General features: G+C 44.9%; 1 protein-coding gene across 2 annotated transcripts in view; it reads right to left on the bottom strand.

Moving 5' to 3' along the window:
* Window positions 1–17489, bottom strand: part of LOC129108971 (spectrin beta chain, non-erythrocytic 1-like) — a 67725-nt gene continuing 50236 nt past the window's right edge. Inside the window, exons 25-42 of one of the 2 annotated variants that reach the window (XM_054620900.1) lie at window positions 16353–16616; window positions 15726–15950; window positions 15413–15502; window positions 14841–15119; window positions 14487–14617; window positions 13139–13343; window positions 12747–12992; window positions 11930–12064; window positions 11141–11385; window positions 10209–10347; window positions 9756–9840; window positions 8116–8312; window positions 6586–7607; window positions 6242–6302; window positions 5287–5543; window positions 1556–1759; window positions 489–531; window positions 1–306 (exon numbers count right to left, since the gene is read on the bottom strand). In XM_054620900.1, the coding sequence (XP_054476875.1) occupies window positions 1–306; window positions 489–531; window positions 1556–1759; window positions 5287–5543; window positions 6242–6302; window positions 6586–7607; window positions 8116–8312; window positions 9756–9840; window positions 10209–10347; window positions 11141–11385; window positions 11930–12064; window positions 12747–12992; window positions 13139–13343; window positions 14487–14617; window positions 14841–15119; window positions 15413–15502; window positions 15726–15950; window positions 16353–16616 (4134 nt within the window). The remainder of the gene's footprint in view (window positions 307–488; window positions 532–1555; window positions 1760–5286; window positions 5544–6241; window positions 6303–6585; window positions 7608–8115; window positions 8313–9755; window positions 9841–10208; window positions 10348–11140; window positions 11386–11929; window positions 12065–12746; window positions 12993–13138; window positions 13344–14486; window positions 14618–14840; window positions 15120–15412; window positions 15503–15725; window positions 15951–16352; window positions 16617–17489) is intronic. The other variant, XM_054620974.1, reaches the window with a different exon arrangement.

Below are 17489 nucleotides of genomic sequence, written 5' to 3'. Positions count from 1 at the left end.
TCACTTTTTCTTACCGGACTTCTCCGAGCGCTTCCCTTCCGACTTCCCTCCCCGGTCCGACCTCTCCGACCGCTCGCCCCTCTCCTTCTCTTTGTCTTTGTCCTTCTCTTTGTCCGCCCTCTCGATCCGATCGGCGAGGTCCGACCGCTCGCCGCCCCGCTCGGACCTGTTGTCCGCCTTGCTGCCGTCGCGCCGCGTGCCCTCGTCGGTGGATGAGGTAGTTGGTTGGGGCTGACCCCATTTGGCGATGTCCTCGTGCTCCGTGATGCTGGCGGTGATGTTGTTCACCCACACCTTGAGGTCGTCCTGCAAAGGGAGAGAGGGCTTCAGCTGACTGGTCCTTTACTGGTCCTTTACTGGTTCTCTGTGTCACTGATACGGGTGTCACATCACTTCAGGTGTTTCGGACATGAGATTTTTTTTTACAGTATGTGATAAATTAAGGCACTGCTATTTGAGATGTTATTAGAATAACGAGAATGTCTCACCTCATCTTTTGCGTGAAACAAAAACTCACTGCCGTCCTTTGTTCTGCAATAAGAGGAGAGAAAATTAAACTTGTGTAGTGCAAACATGTTTGATGAGACACTGAACCCACGGTGGGTTCAATGCGGCCCACTGTGCTCCTAAAGTATTCTTACACGGTGAGGAAGGCCTGAGCGAGGCCAGAGGCGTTACCTCGGCGGCTCGTGTTACCGCAGTCTTGGTTGAGGAGGAGTGAGCAGATGGGAATTTAGACTGTTACAATCGGCAACCACACCTCTAGATGCCAGCAAACCCTACAGTGTTCCTTTAAATTCTAAAAATGCTGTCATCATCATCCAAGGACTGGAACCGTTTGGCACACAAGTGTTACCAGATTTGATCGTGGAGCAGCAGCAGAACTCATAAATTGGATCAAATTAACCTACAGGCAAATGTCTTGATTGGTCCTGTATCAGGATTGCTGGACCAGATATTTGAAGCATTACCAGCACTGCCCAATCGATGAGTTACCTTTCTGTCTGCACGAGAGTCCCTTAAAACCACCCAAAGCATGTTGTTGGATGGGATTTGCACTGACCATTATAAAGCCGAGAACCAGACATTTAGCATTGTTGCTTGTAGCAAAAGTGTATTTAAGTATACAAACTGAGTTTGTGTACACTGTCCTTGTGTTGTTAGGAGCTGGCCTGGTCGCTAACTGCATTAGTAACTTATTCGCTAAATGAAAAAAATATTTTTCTATTTTTTTTTAACCTGCAGGATAATAATGAATAAAAACCAGCAGAAGCTAAAACGTTAGCTACTTCATAGCTACTCCGTAGTCATCTGTACTTTGTGACTCCCTTTCAAAGGTCAACTCAAAGGTCAAAATGATCAAAGTAAAACTAGACGTAACTGCTTCACGTGGATTTGATGTGAGGATTAAATCAGCTGATCACATTGATTTCATGTTGAATCTGTTAAAATGTTGTGAAAGCTGGTTACTTAGAATTTTAGATTCAACCCAGTTTTGCAAAAAACATACACTTGGGCCTATGTTCCAAAAGTGGTATGAAAACAGCCCCCTCACTTGAGCGTGAAGACGTTCTTCTTCTTCTTGTAGCCGTTGGTGACGTCGCAGTGGCAGTGGGAGAGGTTGAGCAGCGGCTCGTTGTTGTAGGCCGTGGCGATGTTCTTGGCGTCCTTGTAGAAGCCCATCTCCCCTTTGTTCAGCACGCAGTACAGGTTGACCCATGACCTGCTGTGGTGTGGGAAGGCGGGAGGGGTGAGGGGAGGGGGAGTAGCGGAGGAGGAGCAGGGGGAAGGGGTACGGGGAAGGTGGTGGTTGGGTTGGGTTTGGGTGGGGTGGGGGGAGACGGGAGGAGTCAGGAAGAGCTGCGGAGTCGCTCTCGCTAAGCTAACACCTCACTCACCTGACCAGAGCAGACAAGGTAGGTGGGCGGGATGGACCGGCGCCAAGGAGGGAGGAGGAAACACACTGCTGAACAAACACAGACGGACGCACGGACAGACAGACGGACGGAGGATGGAGGGATGGGGAGGGAGGCTACGTTCAGTTTGAGTGTCTCTGTGCGAGGGGCTCATATATGACTTACCTTGGAGGAGACGAGAGGAGCAGCCAGTAGCACCGAGGGAGAGAGGAGAAAAGAGGGGAGAGTTTGGTTAAATGGCATTTTGGCAGCAAACGCAGCTTAAAACTCAAGAGTCATGCTCCCTTTTTTTCCTCTTTGAGCGTGTTTACATGCACACGGCATTCCCATTAATAAGCTTATGCCCAATTAAAGGTATTATTCAGAGCAAGCTGTCTGCGTGCAGCTTCGTATCCGGATTTCAAATATCTCATTTGAACAACAGAGAGAGAACTTTAGACTGGAGAAGAGCGAGGGTGCATGTGAGACTGTGTCTACGTTACTGATGTTAGCACTAGTTTCATGTGTTCAGGTTATTTATTGTCGTATGCACAGCCATTACAGAGGAGTAATGAACATCTAAGGTCTCAGGGTCCCTCCAATAATGCTCATTAATAGAAAATCCACAAAGAAATGAGAATCTAAGACATGAAATAGTGCAGAAGTAACTACAACTACCACCTTGCGCTTGTATTCCTTCGCCAACCTGTCAAGTTGCAGTTAACATCCAAGTCTGCCCAAAATCATTTTATCCTTTCAGACATCTATGTGAAATGGTCATAATTAGCATATACATTTTTGAGTTATGACCAAAAATGTGTTTTGTGAGGTCATAGTGACCTTTGACCGCCATCCGTGACTTAAGGTGGATGTCAGTGCCACATTTTTAAGAAATTCAAGTTGTTCCAAGATATGTCATTGTACAAGAACGTTATGCACGTGAGGTCACGGTGACCTTTGACCTCCAAAATCGTAACAGTTCATCCTCGAGTGCAAGTGAACGTTTTTGCCGAAGCTGAAGAAATTCCCTGCAGATATTGCGTTCACAAAAATGGCACGGGGTTTTGGATGGACAACCTGAAAACAAAATGCCATCCGGCCACGGCTGAAAAATATTGGGATAAAATAATAAATAATATTAAAAAAAACTATATCTGTGGTCGACATCTGTAAAGTAATTTAAGAAAAAAACTTAATTAACTGAACAATGAAGCCATAAGTGATGTGAAACCTAAATGTGAAACTAGTAGCTGACAGATTTTCATAGCATGATATGCAGTCAGTTTGTCATTCAGTTCATCATAGTACTATAAAGAGTACACAATGTTCCCATGCACCGTATCCTTCCTTGCTAGGAAAACTCATCCTGAATAATACCAGAATATTAATCTGCACATAAACATACTCAGTGCCTCGTATGTAGCTTTGTAACAGAGACAGGTTGAACCTCAATCCTTCCTCTCAGACTAACTGTATCCTCTCTTTCTCTGTATTGATTGAAGGGGAAAAGTCGGAGGGCCCGCCAGATTTCCTCCTCCAATCAAAGTTCAACACAGAGCAAAAAGTGAGCATACATTAGGCCGAACGAGGAGCCGTTTGGAAGATTCACACTTGTCCACATTGAAGCCATTCAGGATTATGCTTTACCTTGCCATGTACATTACAGGGCATGTACATATACGAGACATTCATCCACTGCCTTAAGTGGGAACGTGAGTGGGACTCATCCACAGCTAGAAGGGGGATGAGCGTTTAGCTGTGCGTGGTCAGCCCGGCCACTAGAGGGCAGTGCAGAGACAGACGTTGCCATTGGTGTCTCTCTGGAGGAAGCAGGGTGGTCATCCATGGAGGCCAGGTAGTGTGTGTGTGTATGTGCATGTGTTGTGTGTGTGTGTGTGTTGTGTGTGCAGGCTAAACGACGGGGCACAAGGCAGTGTACGCCATTGCAGCTCCGTCAACCCTCCACTCCCAAGGCATTCACCAGCCAGTCAGTCTGCCAGCCTGCCATCTCTGTTGTGCTTGATTCTGTGGGCTCGTGTTAGACCAGGAAGCATCGCTAAGCATCATGCAAGATGTTTTCACATGCGGTGAGATTTCTGAGGGATGGCGTTTCAATTCATGTAACTGTTGTCTTCACGTTCTGATCCTGGTGATCGGAGATGACATACATTAAATATTCAGAAGCTCCAGCACATTAACATTAATATGAATTTAATGTAGCTTTTACAATTTCGTCCCTGCGGTTAATCTATACCTGCTGGTTTAAGTTTATTAATTTAATTAAATCACTTTTTTTAGTGAACATCCATCTGTAAAACACATTCGACTGCCTTTTCTTATGTCCGTGAAGGAAAAAATAACAATCATCATAAAACATATTTTAAAAAAATTGTCATACTGGATTATAATTGATTTATAATTGATAGGATTATTGTAATTGTTAATTATCAACTGACAGCCACTGCAATGTTTATATTCATACAGATATACTATGTTTTTTGTTTTTGATCTTTTTCTATTTTTACCTGGTTAGAGATTGATATTGATTAAACAAATAGTGATTCATATCTCCTTCTTCTCTGCTAAACATTCCCTTGTATCACGTGACTTGTGACTTTTTTGTATGTTATTGTCAATAACCTTGAACAGTAAGATTTCTTGATGTAAAAAAAGCTGATAAGATTGACCTATTTCCATTTTGCCGAATGCAGAATCTTTTCCTTATGTGTTATCTAGTAAACAAAATATGTTAGACATGATAATGTCATAGCATCCCTTGAATGTAACATGAGTAAACCTTAATGTATGCATGCTTCTAAAGACACACAGTTTGTCGGCTGAGGAAATCCAAAGCTTAGCTGAGTGAGTGTTGCTTGTGTCGTGTTGTTGACCCTCACAGTGTGACCAACCAAGGAGGCCTAATGTGTCATCAACGCATGTGACAGTCATGCATCTGTTCAACGTGTCAGACGCGGTATCAGCCGAGTGGGTTAGCCTGTTAGCTTAGCATGCTTGAGTCATGCCCCTGTCTCCACTGCTTAATCAAAAAATGGAGGGGTCAGTGGTGTCATGAGAAACAGACAGCGAAGATACGACGACTGCCGCAGTCAACACAAGTTTTAAATAATACTGAATATCACAATCAACTGTGAAGACCAGGAAGTTTAGATTTAGCCAAAACATGTGAAATGTAAAAACATGTTGCTATCATTTCATGTGAACATAGTTGACAATATGTGAATTGCTCTTTTGAGGTGAATTATTGGTAACTAATTGATCAGAAACCCTAAATCCTGATACCCATGACACCAGTGTCCATCCTCCCTCTCTAGGACTTCTATCATCTGCTGGTCCAGATGTCACAGCCATGGTTATGACCCTGAACACCCACCTATTGGTGCTCTTTTTTAGGCTCTCGATGTCCAGCTTGCGGAAAAGGAAGCCCTCGTGGTGTGCAGTGTGTGTTGGCGGCTGGGGGACCGCCGGGCTGCTCTGGGCCGGAGCGGACCTGGACCGCCTTGTAGTCTCTCCCGCCTCCTTGGGTCTCGGTCGACGCCGCGGTTTGGGCCTGTCCCGCGCCCGGGGGCGGTCGAGACGGGAAGGCTTCTCCGGTACCCCGTTGGGCAAGCGGGGCACCTCACCACGAGCCTGGAGGTGGGGGAGGATAGGTGGAGTCAGTTTGGTTCATGTCTTCTATGACCTTTTCGTATTGGTAAATGTGTTTTGCATTTTCATCATCTAAAGCATGAACGTTCTCCCTGTGATTCCTGTTGACAGGATATCATGGACAATTCTAACCAGTAACCAGATTTACTTATCTCCCAGTATCATCCAGTTCACATGATACTGCATGTTACTGTGTTCAACTCACTGCCTGAAAAGACAACATCTGCTCTTGAGGTGTGTGAAGATACCGCAATCTAAGAAGTCGTCATTGGAAATTGTTTGCAAAAGGGGCAGGCACTTTCAAAAAAATACTTGGCGGTCAATTTGATGAACCGCCTGTCAATCAAACTCTAACAGAAACCAGTTTGGAGAAGAGCAAAAACATCCATGCCATTGAGAAAAGCCTTTAGTGGCGTTCTTTGTTCTTCTTTCAATGAAGAAATATAGTCTGGTTCTGATTTGACTGATGCTATTGTAGCATCTACGCTAACCCTCTTCAGGAGTCGCCACGTCGCCTCGCCATTCATGACTTTTATTTAGTGGTGGGACAGTAGGTGTGATTAGCTTTGTTAATTAAAAATAAAACACCTAAATAAGCTACAACAAGCAACAAAACAAACACTGTGAGTTGTTGCACACATTGTATTTGGATGAAATGCACTGCATATAAATCTCCAGACCTGTGCTGCTTCTCTTTCCTGCAGCTGCTCTACAATTTCTGCCATGGTGGATCTCTTTTCTCTGTAGAAAAGAAAAAGCAAGTTAGAGAATCATTTTGCATTGCTTTCCTGCAAACATATCCAACTGCAATGCCCTACATTCATTGCAGACCTTTTTACAGTGGAAATTAACACTAAATTCCAACTCCAAAAAGGAACTCAAAACATCTCTTGAACAAAGCATCGATTCATATGCTGTATAACCTGCTCCTGGTGTCCCCTTAAATTAGACAATCACTCTGTGTGCTGCATAACACGCTGGACAACATAACCTAAAAGACATCTCAGTACACTCGAAGCCTCACCCTCCTCCTGAGCGTCTGTCTGAGTGCTCTTTCCCGGTGTCATGCTCACTGGATTCCTGTCTCTCCAGCCGGTGTCGGTCCCTCTCTCTCCGCCGGCCCTCGTGGCCCCCGTGGCCCTCGTGCTCGCTGGATGTTTGCCTCTCCAGCGTCCGTCTGTCCCGCCTCTCGGCCTGTTCCCTCCACACCTCCTGAGGCAGCTCGTCCCTGCGTGCCTGGATCAGCTGCTCGCTGGACAGCTGCCGCTCTATCCTGTGGTGGGCCTGGGGCTCGGCCTGGCCCAGCGGGTCGGTCCTTGACCCCCGAGGGCCTCTGGTGGGCTCGCTGTGCAGGCGCTCCCTGCCGGGCTCCTGGAGCACCACCTCGGCCATCACTGCCACCTCCGCTCTCTCCGTCCCTATCTCTCCCATCATCATGTCTCTCTCCCTCAGTCTCTCCCGCTCCCTCGCTTTCTCCAGCCGGCTGGCCACGATCAGCGGCGTCACCGCGTCGTCCATGTGTTTGATCTTGGCTTGCCGTAGATACGGGGACGATTTTGCCTCCAGCGTCCTCGCCGCCTGTGCTGGATGCAGGTGAGTCATCGCCTTGGTCGCTTGGTCTCTTGCCGTGCTGGTGGCGGTCTCTCGCACCTGGTTGGCCGAGACCAGCATTGCCGCTGTGGCAACCGAGGCGATTGAGGAAGGTGCGGGCTGGCCCAGCCCTGCAGCCACACCCACCACACCACCGTGCCGCGCCTCCATCGTGTTGCGGTAGCTGGAGCCGTTCATCACAGGGGTGTAGTTGGCGACCGTCGAGCCCAGCCGACGAGCCACTGACGAGGGAGAGGGTGTGGGCGTAGCGGGCGAGGGCGAGGGAGGGGAGTTGGCTTCATTCTGCTCATAGATGGTCTGTCTCATGACGGGGGAGATGGGGAGACGGGGGAGGGTGGACACACCGGGCGAGGCATCTAGGGGGTCCAGGAAGACTTTACGACCCAGCAGAGGGGTCGGCGGTAGTTTGCTTTGCTCTGCTTTCAACTTTTCTACCTGGGGAAAGAAAACGGAACAAACTTTAAACTCAAACTTTTAGACAAAGCGTCACTTAGGGTTTTCAAATTACATTACATTACATTACATTACAGTCATTTAGCAGACTTACAGTCAGTAGTATATTACATATCATTCACCCATTCACACACTGATGACAGGCTACCATCAAGGTGCCACCATCAGACTCTAACTAACATTCATCATCCAGTCCACACCGATGGCCTTCAGGAGCAACTTGGGGTTAAGTGTCTTGCCCAAGGACACATCGACTGCCGAAGCCGGGTATCGAACCACCGACCCTCTGATTGGAGAACTACCTTGCTCTCCACTACGCCACAGCCGCCCCAAATTAGTGAAGGATACTGAATATTTTATAGAAACATATCTCTCCATAATGGAATATCCTGAGCTTTTAGCCAACAAGAGAACGTTCTTTTATTCTGGCCAGACTGTAAATGTATTCACACAATGATGATGATGATGATGATGATGATGATGATATTACCGTGGTTAGACGCCTCAGTGAGCTGAATCGCTCCTCCCAGGTGGCGGCGGCTTTGCGGAAGGCTTCGTGTCGACGAATCAGCTGCTCCACCTCGTCTACGCTCGCGCCCAGCTCGTTGCTGCTGATGAGCGGCTCCTGAGCGGTGAGCCACGCCTCCGCCACCACCGCCTCCTGGGCAAACTGGTGAACCTCCAACACTGAGGGGAGGAGAGGGAGGGACATAAATGATCATTCACAAGCAGGCGAAGAAACTTCTATTTTACATTCTTCCCTCAAAACATTGTATATGTATTTATACTTTATATCGTTATCACTGTGTGTCAACCTGTGAGAGAGATTGTAGGTGCGAGATATGCAAGGAGAGGACGATGGAGTGAAAAGGCGTCTGGAGAGAAATGTGACTAGATTATCATATCATATATTATACAAAATGCAGGTCAGTGTTGATACAGTCAGTCATATGTAACGCAAGCCTGCCGATGCGCATTCAACCCACGCTGGACTGGTTCATATCACAGACTGTATATAAGAAGTGGACGTTGTCATAGTGAGGTCACCCATTGGTTTGTGAACTGTCGTAATGAAGCCCCATGTTTGGTGATTTTGTCGTCACCATGCTGTATTTTTTTGCAACCGACGATGGATGTTACCATTTTGGAATGCGGAGGAGTGAAGCAGTGACCTGTCAATCACAGTAAGCCCGCCCTAAATCATACTCCACTTTATGGTCTATTTGACTCTAAATGGACCATTATTTACTAAATGAACATCATGATGTATTGAAGAAGACTTGAAACTAGAGATTGAGACCATAAACTCATCTTTACAATGTTTACTGAGGGAATAAATAATAATAATAATAATAATAATAATAATAATAATCAAGATCAAGAAGTAGAGTCACGATCTCTGAATTGGACAGTGACAATGGGCTTCAAGATCAAAGAAAGTTTTGGGATCACATCTAAACTTCTGTCTGAGGTCTCGCTCTCTCTCTCTCTCTCTCACAAGGAATAATGAACCAATTCATAAGATAACAAACAAATACAAAACAAAGCCAATCCTCCTACTTGTATATTACACATATAGACTATATCCAGGAGGAAAAGGGGAAAAATATATATTTTTAACCCAGTTGGTGTTGATGGTTGTTTGTTTTAAGAGGTGCTACAGCACCACGACTTCTTTCATCCATGCTTGTGAACACATTGGAGGTGGTAAGTAGCAAATACCAGATCAAATTCAAGGTAGTGTTTGACTGTAATTGTCCTCAAACCTAAATTTTCTGCATTGGTTAGTTTGATGTTAGAGGTTAAATATTATTTATAGATAGATTATTGCTGTCCATTCCAACTCCTTAATCACTATATTAACACTGGGAAGACACTATTGCCTTGAACAGGACTTGATTTGCTCTTGACCCGGTCTTGACTGCTTAATTCAGACTCGACTAGACCGGATCCTGGACTTGACTTGGACTCGATTAAGTTGGACTTCACTACAGTCCTGTGTGTGTGTTTGTGTGTGTGTGTGTGTGTGTGTGTGTGTGTGTGTGTGTGTGTGTGTGTGTGTGTGTGTGTGTGTGTGTGTGTGTGTGTGTGTGTGTGTGTGTGTGTATTCGTGCATCTGTTTGCGCTCACATTGCTGTAGGAAGTCCCAGTGCTTGTCCCACTTCTCGGACAGCTCATATTGCTTAGCAACCACCTTGTCCAGCCTCTCCTTGATCTGAGAATCAATATCAGCAACATCAGAATCACAACATCACAGACGTGAGAGTCAAAGCTAGTGCTTACATGATAACACTGTTCAGAATGATAACCAGCTTCTATTGTATTCTCTATTCTGTATATTTGTATATGTCCTTGTTTTTTTGTCTTAGTTCGGTTGTATTTTTGTAGGTTATTTTTGTTATTCATGTGTGACTTGGCTGCTTGCAATTTCCTGTCTGATTTGTTTCTCTTAAAAAGGATATATAAATATAATATGTCAATAAAATATATTTTTATGTCAATATATTTATAATGCACTGCTCCAGTATCCTTTGAACATTATCAACTGAAGTTTATCATTTTTTTCTTGTCTCCTGATCTCACCTCTTCAGCTGCTGGGTTTCTAGCAGCCAGCAGAGTTTTGCCCATCTCGATACACTCCAGGGTGCTCCGGCTGCGAGCCTCCACTTCGCTCTGCAGACTCTGGTGATAATTCATCAGCACCTCCACTGAGGATACGTCCCTACAGGACCGACAGAGAGCACAGACTCAGCTCATCGGTGCACAAAAACCAACACCTGCTTGGCTTTTAACTAATGCATTTGATCTGAGAAATATTTAGATCAAAATTCTAGTCTACAGTGTTTAGCATTTAGGGGAATTATTAGCAAAACTATATTTTCATTTCTGTATAATCACCTGAAACTAAGAATCTCTGTTTTTGTTAGTTTAGAATGGGCCCTTCATATCTACACGGTGAGTGGGAGAGTCCGCCATGTTGCACCGCCATGTTTCTACAGTAGCCCGGAATGGACAAACCAAACACTGCAACTGCAGTAACATGAGCCGCAGAGTTCAAAACTGTCCTACCGCCAGCTGAATTCCATTGCTCATAAAGAAGTGTTATATTACAGTAAGGAAGGCCAACAACATTACTGTGGTTTTGTTCTCAACGACTCACGTTAAGTGGAGGGAGGAGCGAGCTGAGGGGTATTCATTGGTTGCAATCTGCAACCACCCCACTAGATGAGACCAATTCCTACACACTGTTGCTGTAAAATTAAAAACATCTGCTTAAATTTGGTAAATATTTCAGTTTTTTGTTGAAAAACCCTGCTCAGACCCCAAATTACACTGTAATATAAATATAGTTATTCTTTGCTGAAAACAAGCTTTAATACTCTTATAAAGAATACTTAGGTTTTCCTTCATCTCTCTCATCAGAAATGTCCTTCTTTAACTTTAAAACTCTAAAAGGTCAAATCCTTTTTGGTATAAAACATACAGTATGTTATAACTTTACTTAGTGCAGATACCTGGGCTTCTCTCCTGTCCCTATCTGACAGATGATTGATTCCATCCACATGATCTGATCTCGGACCATGCTGAAGAACCTCAGCTTGTCCGTCTCTGTGGTGATCTGCACTCGACACTCCTCGCAGGACGTCAGCAGCTCCTTCCACAACTGCATCACTTCGTGCTCGCGGCATGCGATGGCTTCGGCCTTCTCGCCGGCGTACACTGTCCTCAGCTGGGCCGCGCTCTCCTGCAGCTGACGCACCTGGCAGAGAGAGAGACGCTATTCCGAATGAGGAAGAAACAGAAGAAAAAACCCCAGAAAGAGTGTGTTTTCCAAATGACGCACACAAAACAGCTGCTCTGACAGCTGTGTTTAGTCAGGGCCAAATGGTACAGGCTCTGTCACTGGAGTTGACACGAAGCAGCTGTGATTTCATTTGGTTCTACAGTAAAATGTGACCCTCTTTCTGTTCCCCAGGTGCATGACAGAGACTAGATAAAGCAAAATGAAATGCGGAGTAAGATGGTAGTTTTGCAATGAAGACACAGACTCAAGACACCAAATATGTTTGACTATCAATCTATATTAAGTTCCACCTTTAAAAACTCATCTATATTAAAGTTTAAAAATAAAATAAATGAATCACATCAAAGTTACCATCACACCTTTAACAACAAAATTGGACAGGCAATTTAGTCCATATCAATTTTGGATTTTTGGAGTGTATGAAGAGATGTGAGAACAATAACAGTGATTGCTATGATACTGATCATTTGACATGCTGTTAATGTGTATGCTGCTGTACCTGCGTGACCATCAGCTGGATGTCCTGCTCGAAGCTGTGCAGGAGTCTCTGCAGAGTGTTGGTGTTTGAGGTGCTGCCCTGCCGGGCCCGGACTTCTGGCAGCCGTCGGTGCTTGTCCTCGATCTGGGCCAACACCTGAAAAAGAAGAAAATAAAGAATTACAGAAGTGTCCCATGTGTACAGTGTGGTCTGTATGTTATGTCATGTCTGTGTGGCATGAGATATTCATAAAGAAATAACTTTCTGCGATTAAGAAGTTTCACTGCAATTGAACAATTGTTCTCTCCTCTATGGGTTAAGGAATGCCTATAATTCAATGAAATTCAATCATAAAAATATATAAAAATAAACTCTTGAATACATATCTGTCTCTTTTATCTGTCTCATTCTGTAGTTACAGTATTTGCTGTGCACAACAACTTTCTTGTCATATTTCATTGTCAATACAAAATTTCTGCCTACGTTAAAAAATAACTTCTGCAAGGCAAGAAAACACTCAATAGATTTTTTATTTTTTTACTTTCTGACCACGGTGAAGGCCTTGATTACAGTGAGCTGAAGTGAACATTGTCTCCTTGCACTAGAAAATGCAAGAATTTGAGATGTATGAAAATATTAAACAGGTCAGTCTAAATAAAACTCATCTTTTAAAAGAAAAATCTGAAAAAATGATGACCCTTTTTTGTTGTACATGCTGTGTTGCATTGGATTACCCCTCAGAGATCAATAAAGTGGAATATTTGCACCATATAATATCGCACTATATGGTAAAAATAACCACTATGTCATATCTATGTTTTGTCTTGTTCCCCCTTACCTCTCTGCATTCGGAGAAGAACCTGTGCAGCTGGTGTGAGGCGGCGAGCATCTGCGCCCGGGTCTCCATGAGCTCCAGCAAGTCGGCCCAGGCCTCGTTCACCCCGTCCTTCCACTCGGCGATGGTGGCGGCCTCCGAGTGGCCGTAGTCGATGAGCTCGTCCACCATCTGGTTGACGGCCGTCACTCGCTCCTGCCCCACGCTGCCAGTCTCTGACGCAAACTCTGTGAACTTCTCCTGCAGGACCTGGAGGTGTGTCGGGGGAGGAGGTAAGAAGGGGAAAGGAAATGTAAGGAGGGAGTCAATTCTTCTGGGTTTTTCTTTTCAAAATTTGAAATAGTGTTTCTTCAATGTATTATTCATCCGCTGAGGCTGTCTGTTGACACACTTACGGTGACATGCTCGTAGTCTTGACCCAGTTCCGGGGAGCTGGCGACCACCTCCCTCTGAGCGATCCACTGCTCCAGCTCGTCCACCTCCCTGTTGAGCTGGTAGAGCCAGTACTGCTGCTCCAGGCGGCTCTTCCTCTCCTCCACCAGGTCCTTCAGAGACACGTACAGACGGTCGATCTGCGACTGACGCTTGCTGATCTGCTCGCTGAGGAAAAAGAGAAGAGACAGTGTGCCAGGACAAGTATGAAGAAAAATCCAGGAGGCTGTTGAGATCATGACATACAGTGTACACTCAGTGGCCACTTCATAAACGTCACACCTTTGGAATATATCGGTAGGAAAACCTACACTGACTCTACCGTCTGCGTGTTTCAGCAGAAATCCGGATTTGCAATACATAACAAAGTTTATTCCTTCTACTGTCTGGTTTTCAGTGAGCCTGGAGTTGAACTCGCTGGGGTCCTCTGCTACTGTAGTAACACACAGAGATGCTCTTCTGCACATTGTGAGGCCTGGTTATTTGAGTTACTGCTGCCGTCCTTTTTCAGCGTGAAACAATCTGGCCATTCCGGGTTTTCAGCCACAAACTGCCGCCCACTGGATGTTTTTTTGTTTTGCACCATTCTCTGTAAACTTTAGAGAGTGTTGTGGTGAAAATCAGGAGAGCAGGACACCATGTCTGCATGATTTTTAATATATTCATTTAAATATACTCAGTAAACTTTCTGTTAGACGGCAGTGTCTTTTTTGTGTAAGTACTTTGATTCGTTTGCCAACATTTTTCATTTTCAAACGCTGAAATTGGTAGACACTAACAAATTGCAAGAAAGAAAAGGAAGGAAAACAATGCTTGCAGTCCTGTAAACTTTTTTTATACAATAATTCAAATATATTCTTGTTAGTTTCTAGGGTTAGTCAAAATCCACATCACTCCTGAAAAATGCTTTGTGCAAATAAAAGTCATGATTTTTCTAAATCTTTGTCTCTTTACTTTGGGATAACAGTTGAGTTCCCATATTTGTCCAAAATGTCCAAAATAACAAGCAAGATTAATAATAAAAAGAATTTGAAAAAATCAACGAGAATATTCTAACTTTTTAAAGAGTTTTAAAGACAAAAAAGTATAATTTTTTTATGGTTGAATTTGGCAACTAACCTCTGAAATCCAACACTTTCCAATGTAGTCATAATGCAGAAAATAAAAAAAAAAGTTTTGTGGTGACAGAAAATCTCTGTTGGATTGTTGTGTGTGTGTGTGTGTGTGTGTGTGTGTGTGTGTGTGTGTGTGTGTGTGTGTGTGTGTGTGTGTGTGTGTGTGTGTGTGTGTGTGTGTGTGTGACATGCTCACCAGTCTGGATGGCCCATCTCCAGCAGCTGTCGACACTGCTGTGACAGCAGGCCGACGGTCTCGGCGTAGTCCTCGATGGTCTGTTCCAGGATCAAGTGTTTCTTCAGCAGCTGCAGTGTGCTCGGTTCGTCCTGTTGGGAGGAGAAGAGACACACAAGGAAGAGTTTCACTTCAAAAATAACACACGCCGCACAAATGCTTTATGCTGCCTCTATGTATAAGTCTACGTAAAGAGGGCATGCTCCAACAGAATGAAATGAATATTACAACATTGCTGATGATTTCAGTGTCGACCCCTTCTCACAAACACTTGTGCAATCAGGGCAGTTATGATGATATTTTATGCACACACACCTTCCCCTTCTCCTCGTTCATCATGTGCAGCTCCTGCTCGCTCAGCCAGGCCTCCACCTCGGCCGTGTCGAAGTAGTACTGCTGGGCCTGGTACATGGCGTCCAGGATCAGCTGCCTCCGCTCGGTCTCGGCCCAGAGCAGAGCCCACAGCTGGGCCAGCTGGTCGTGGCCTGCCCTGACGCAGTCGGCCTCGGGGCTGCGTATGGAGGCGATGATCCCCGCCCTCTCCAGGACATCGTCGATCCTGCTCCTGTGGCCCTGCAGCTCCCTCTGAAGGGTCTGGAAGAGAGACACAGGTCAATGACAGGAAACAGGAGGTGACTGGTGACTGTTTTTTGGGTGGGAGTGGATGTCGTATGCTGTACAGATTGTAAATGATCCAGATCTGAGGCATATTTGCGATTTTGAGCTATACAAATAAATCGAAATTGAATTTGAATCTTTTTCTATGTTGTTTAAAACAGACCGATAATAAGACTAACTGTTGGAAAGGAGCAAAATAGGTACAGTACATCATAAGGTGGGTGAGTGTGTATGGAGGGCTAGTCTGCCAGCTATTCCGATTGTCCTACCTGGTTCTTCTTCATGAGCTGCTGGACTGCCTGCAGAGAGGAGCCGTGCTCCTGAGACATGGCCATTGGGAGGCGCTCCTGGATCCACAACTACAAACAAAAAAATATGACACACAGCAGTCAACACTTTCTGCACATTTACACCCAGTCCACTGTGGGTGAAGCTTCGATTTCATTAGGATGTAGATACATCCAAATTCCTTTTTGGACTACAACAGGGTTGAGCATTAACTTTTCCACACAATGTGAATCATTACATTTTAGGATTGTGTTTAAGATCACGTGTGTGATGGGGAAGGACGTTCAGACTCACAATCTCATCCTCCAGGTCTCGTCCGACTTGGTGAACCTCCTTTGAAGCCAGCAGGATGCGTCGTCTCTCCTTCAGCGGCTCGATCAGACGCACCATCCTGGCCTCCACAACGGCTTGGCGGCCCGCAACCGTCTCCTTGACCTGCGTCTGCTGCGGGATAGAGGCCACCTGCACCTGGAGCTGCCCCACCTCTTTATACCACACCTCCAACTGGCTCTCCATGGTCTGAGGGGGAGGAGGAGGAGGAGGAGGAGGAGGAGGGGGAAGGTGGAGGAGAGGGGGAGCAGAGTGAAAGTTATAATAAATGACGGAGGAAGGGAGGATGTGTTGATTAGGGGAGAGGGATGGAGGTAGGTGAGAGGACATGTTGTCATGGGGGACAAGATAAGATGGGATGAGTGGGATGTGAGGAATTTGACAGAAATATAAACATGAGGAGTTTGGCGTTGTTTTGACTCTCCGTTGACAGTGAATTGACATGTTTCATTTTTATTTTAATGGGTTTTATTTCTGACCGATATTGAAGATATCTTTTAGTTTAAACCAGAAAAAACTTTTGAAGATATTTTAGACACAGAATCTTAACCAGAGGTTTACTGGTTATTTTTGTTTTTAAATCCTACGTACATGTAGTTTTTTTAGCTGCTTGTTGACAGTGGTGAGGTCCTGTCCGTGGTCCACATAGGCTAGTTGACCCTCCAGTTGACCCAGTCTCTGGTCCAGGCTCTCGTAACTCTGCACCAGCAGGTCGGCCTTGTTGGCCTCAAAGAGCTGGCGGGCTTTGCCCTGGGTGGTGCTCTCCAGATCCTGCCAGCACTCTCTGATCTCCTCCAGCTTCCTCCGGACCACGGCACTGAGCTCCGGCTTCTCCTGGATCAGATGCTGGCCCTCCTGGATGGACAAGATGAGAGAGAAACAGAAGAGCGGTAAAACAGAGGTCAGACTTTTCATGTTATAACAGGGGACCACTAAAGGGGATTAATGACATACAGATTAGGGTTTAAAAAAACGGGAAACCTCCAGACTGTTTCCCGTTTCCTAAGAAATATAATATCTGGAACACAGGAAAAAAAAAGTTACGTTTTGGCGTGAACAGAATAGGCCGATATGTAAATGGTAAATTCAGTTCTTGTATAGCGCTTTTCTAGTCCTACAATCACTCAAAGCGCTTATAGCACTACATGTAATTCCAATTCACATCCATTCATACACTGATGGAAAGGGGCTACCATCTGATCCTCTGATTAAAGGACGACCCGTTCTACCACGGAGCCAAAGTTTCCCAAATACGTACAAAATATGAAAGTCCTTTACTTCTTCCCTGATTGATGCAATTCTCATAGTCAGCAGGGATGCAAAAAAACTCAGCAGCACAAGTGTAACTTTCTTTTGGCCCACAAAATGTATTTATTGTACTAGCACTGACTGTGGTACATCTACCCTGTTCTTAAAATGAGCACGTTGGATTGTTTCACATTCAATCGACTGCACTGGCTTGGATGCACACTGCAAAATGTTTGAAAAGCTGGAGTAAAATTACAGAAATGTTTAAACTTTGAGTGATCATTGACTTTAATACTATGTCTTACATTGCTTGGTTATAATAGACATCCCACCAGCAGCCTCTGACAATCACAGAATATATATATATATATATATCAGTTTAGTAGGGTGATTTTTAAAACGCCTAAATACATGCTTGAAAATGTTATCAAATATCACTCCCATGAGCAGATACTCGTTAAAACAGATTACAGACAATTA

This window comes from Anoplopoma fimbria, chromosome 1 (assembly GCF_027596085.1).
Source record: "Anoplopoma fimbria isolate UVic2021 breed Golden Eagle Sablefish chromosome 1, Afim_UVic_2022, whole genome shotgun sequence".
In the NCBI taxonomy this organism is placed as follows: Eukaryota; Metazoa; Chordata; class Actinopteri; order Perciformes; family Anoplopomatidae; genus Anoplopoma; species Anoplopoma fimbria.
Note: the sequence above shows the minus strand (reverse complement) of the source record. Positions and strands in the feature narration are given on the sequence as shown.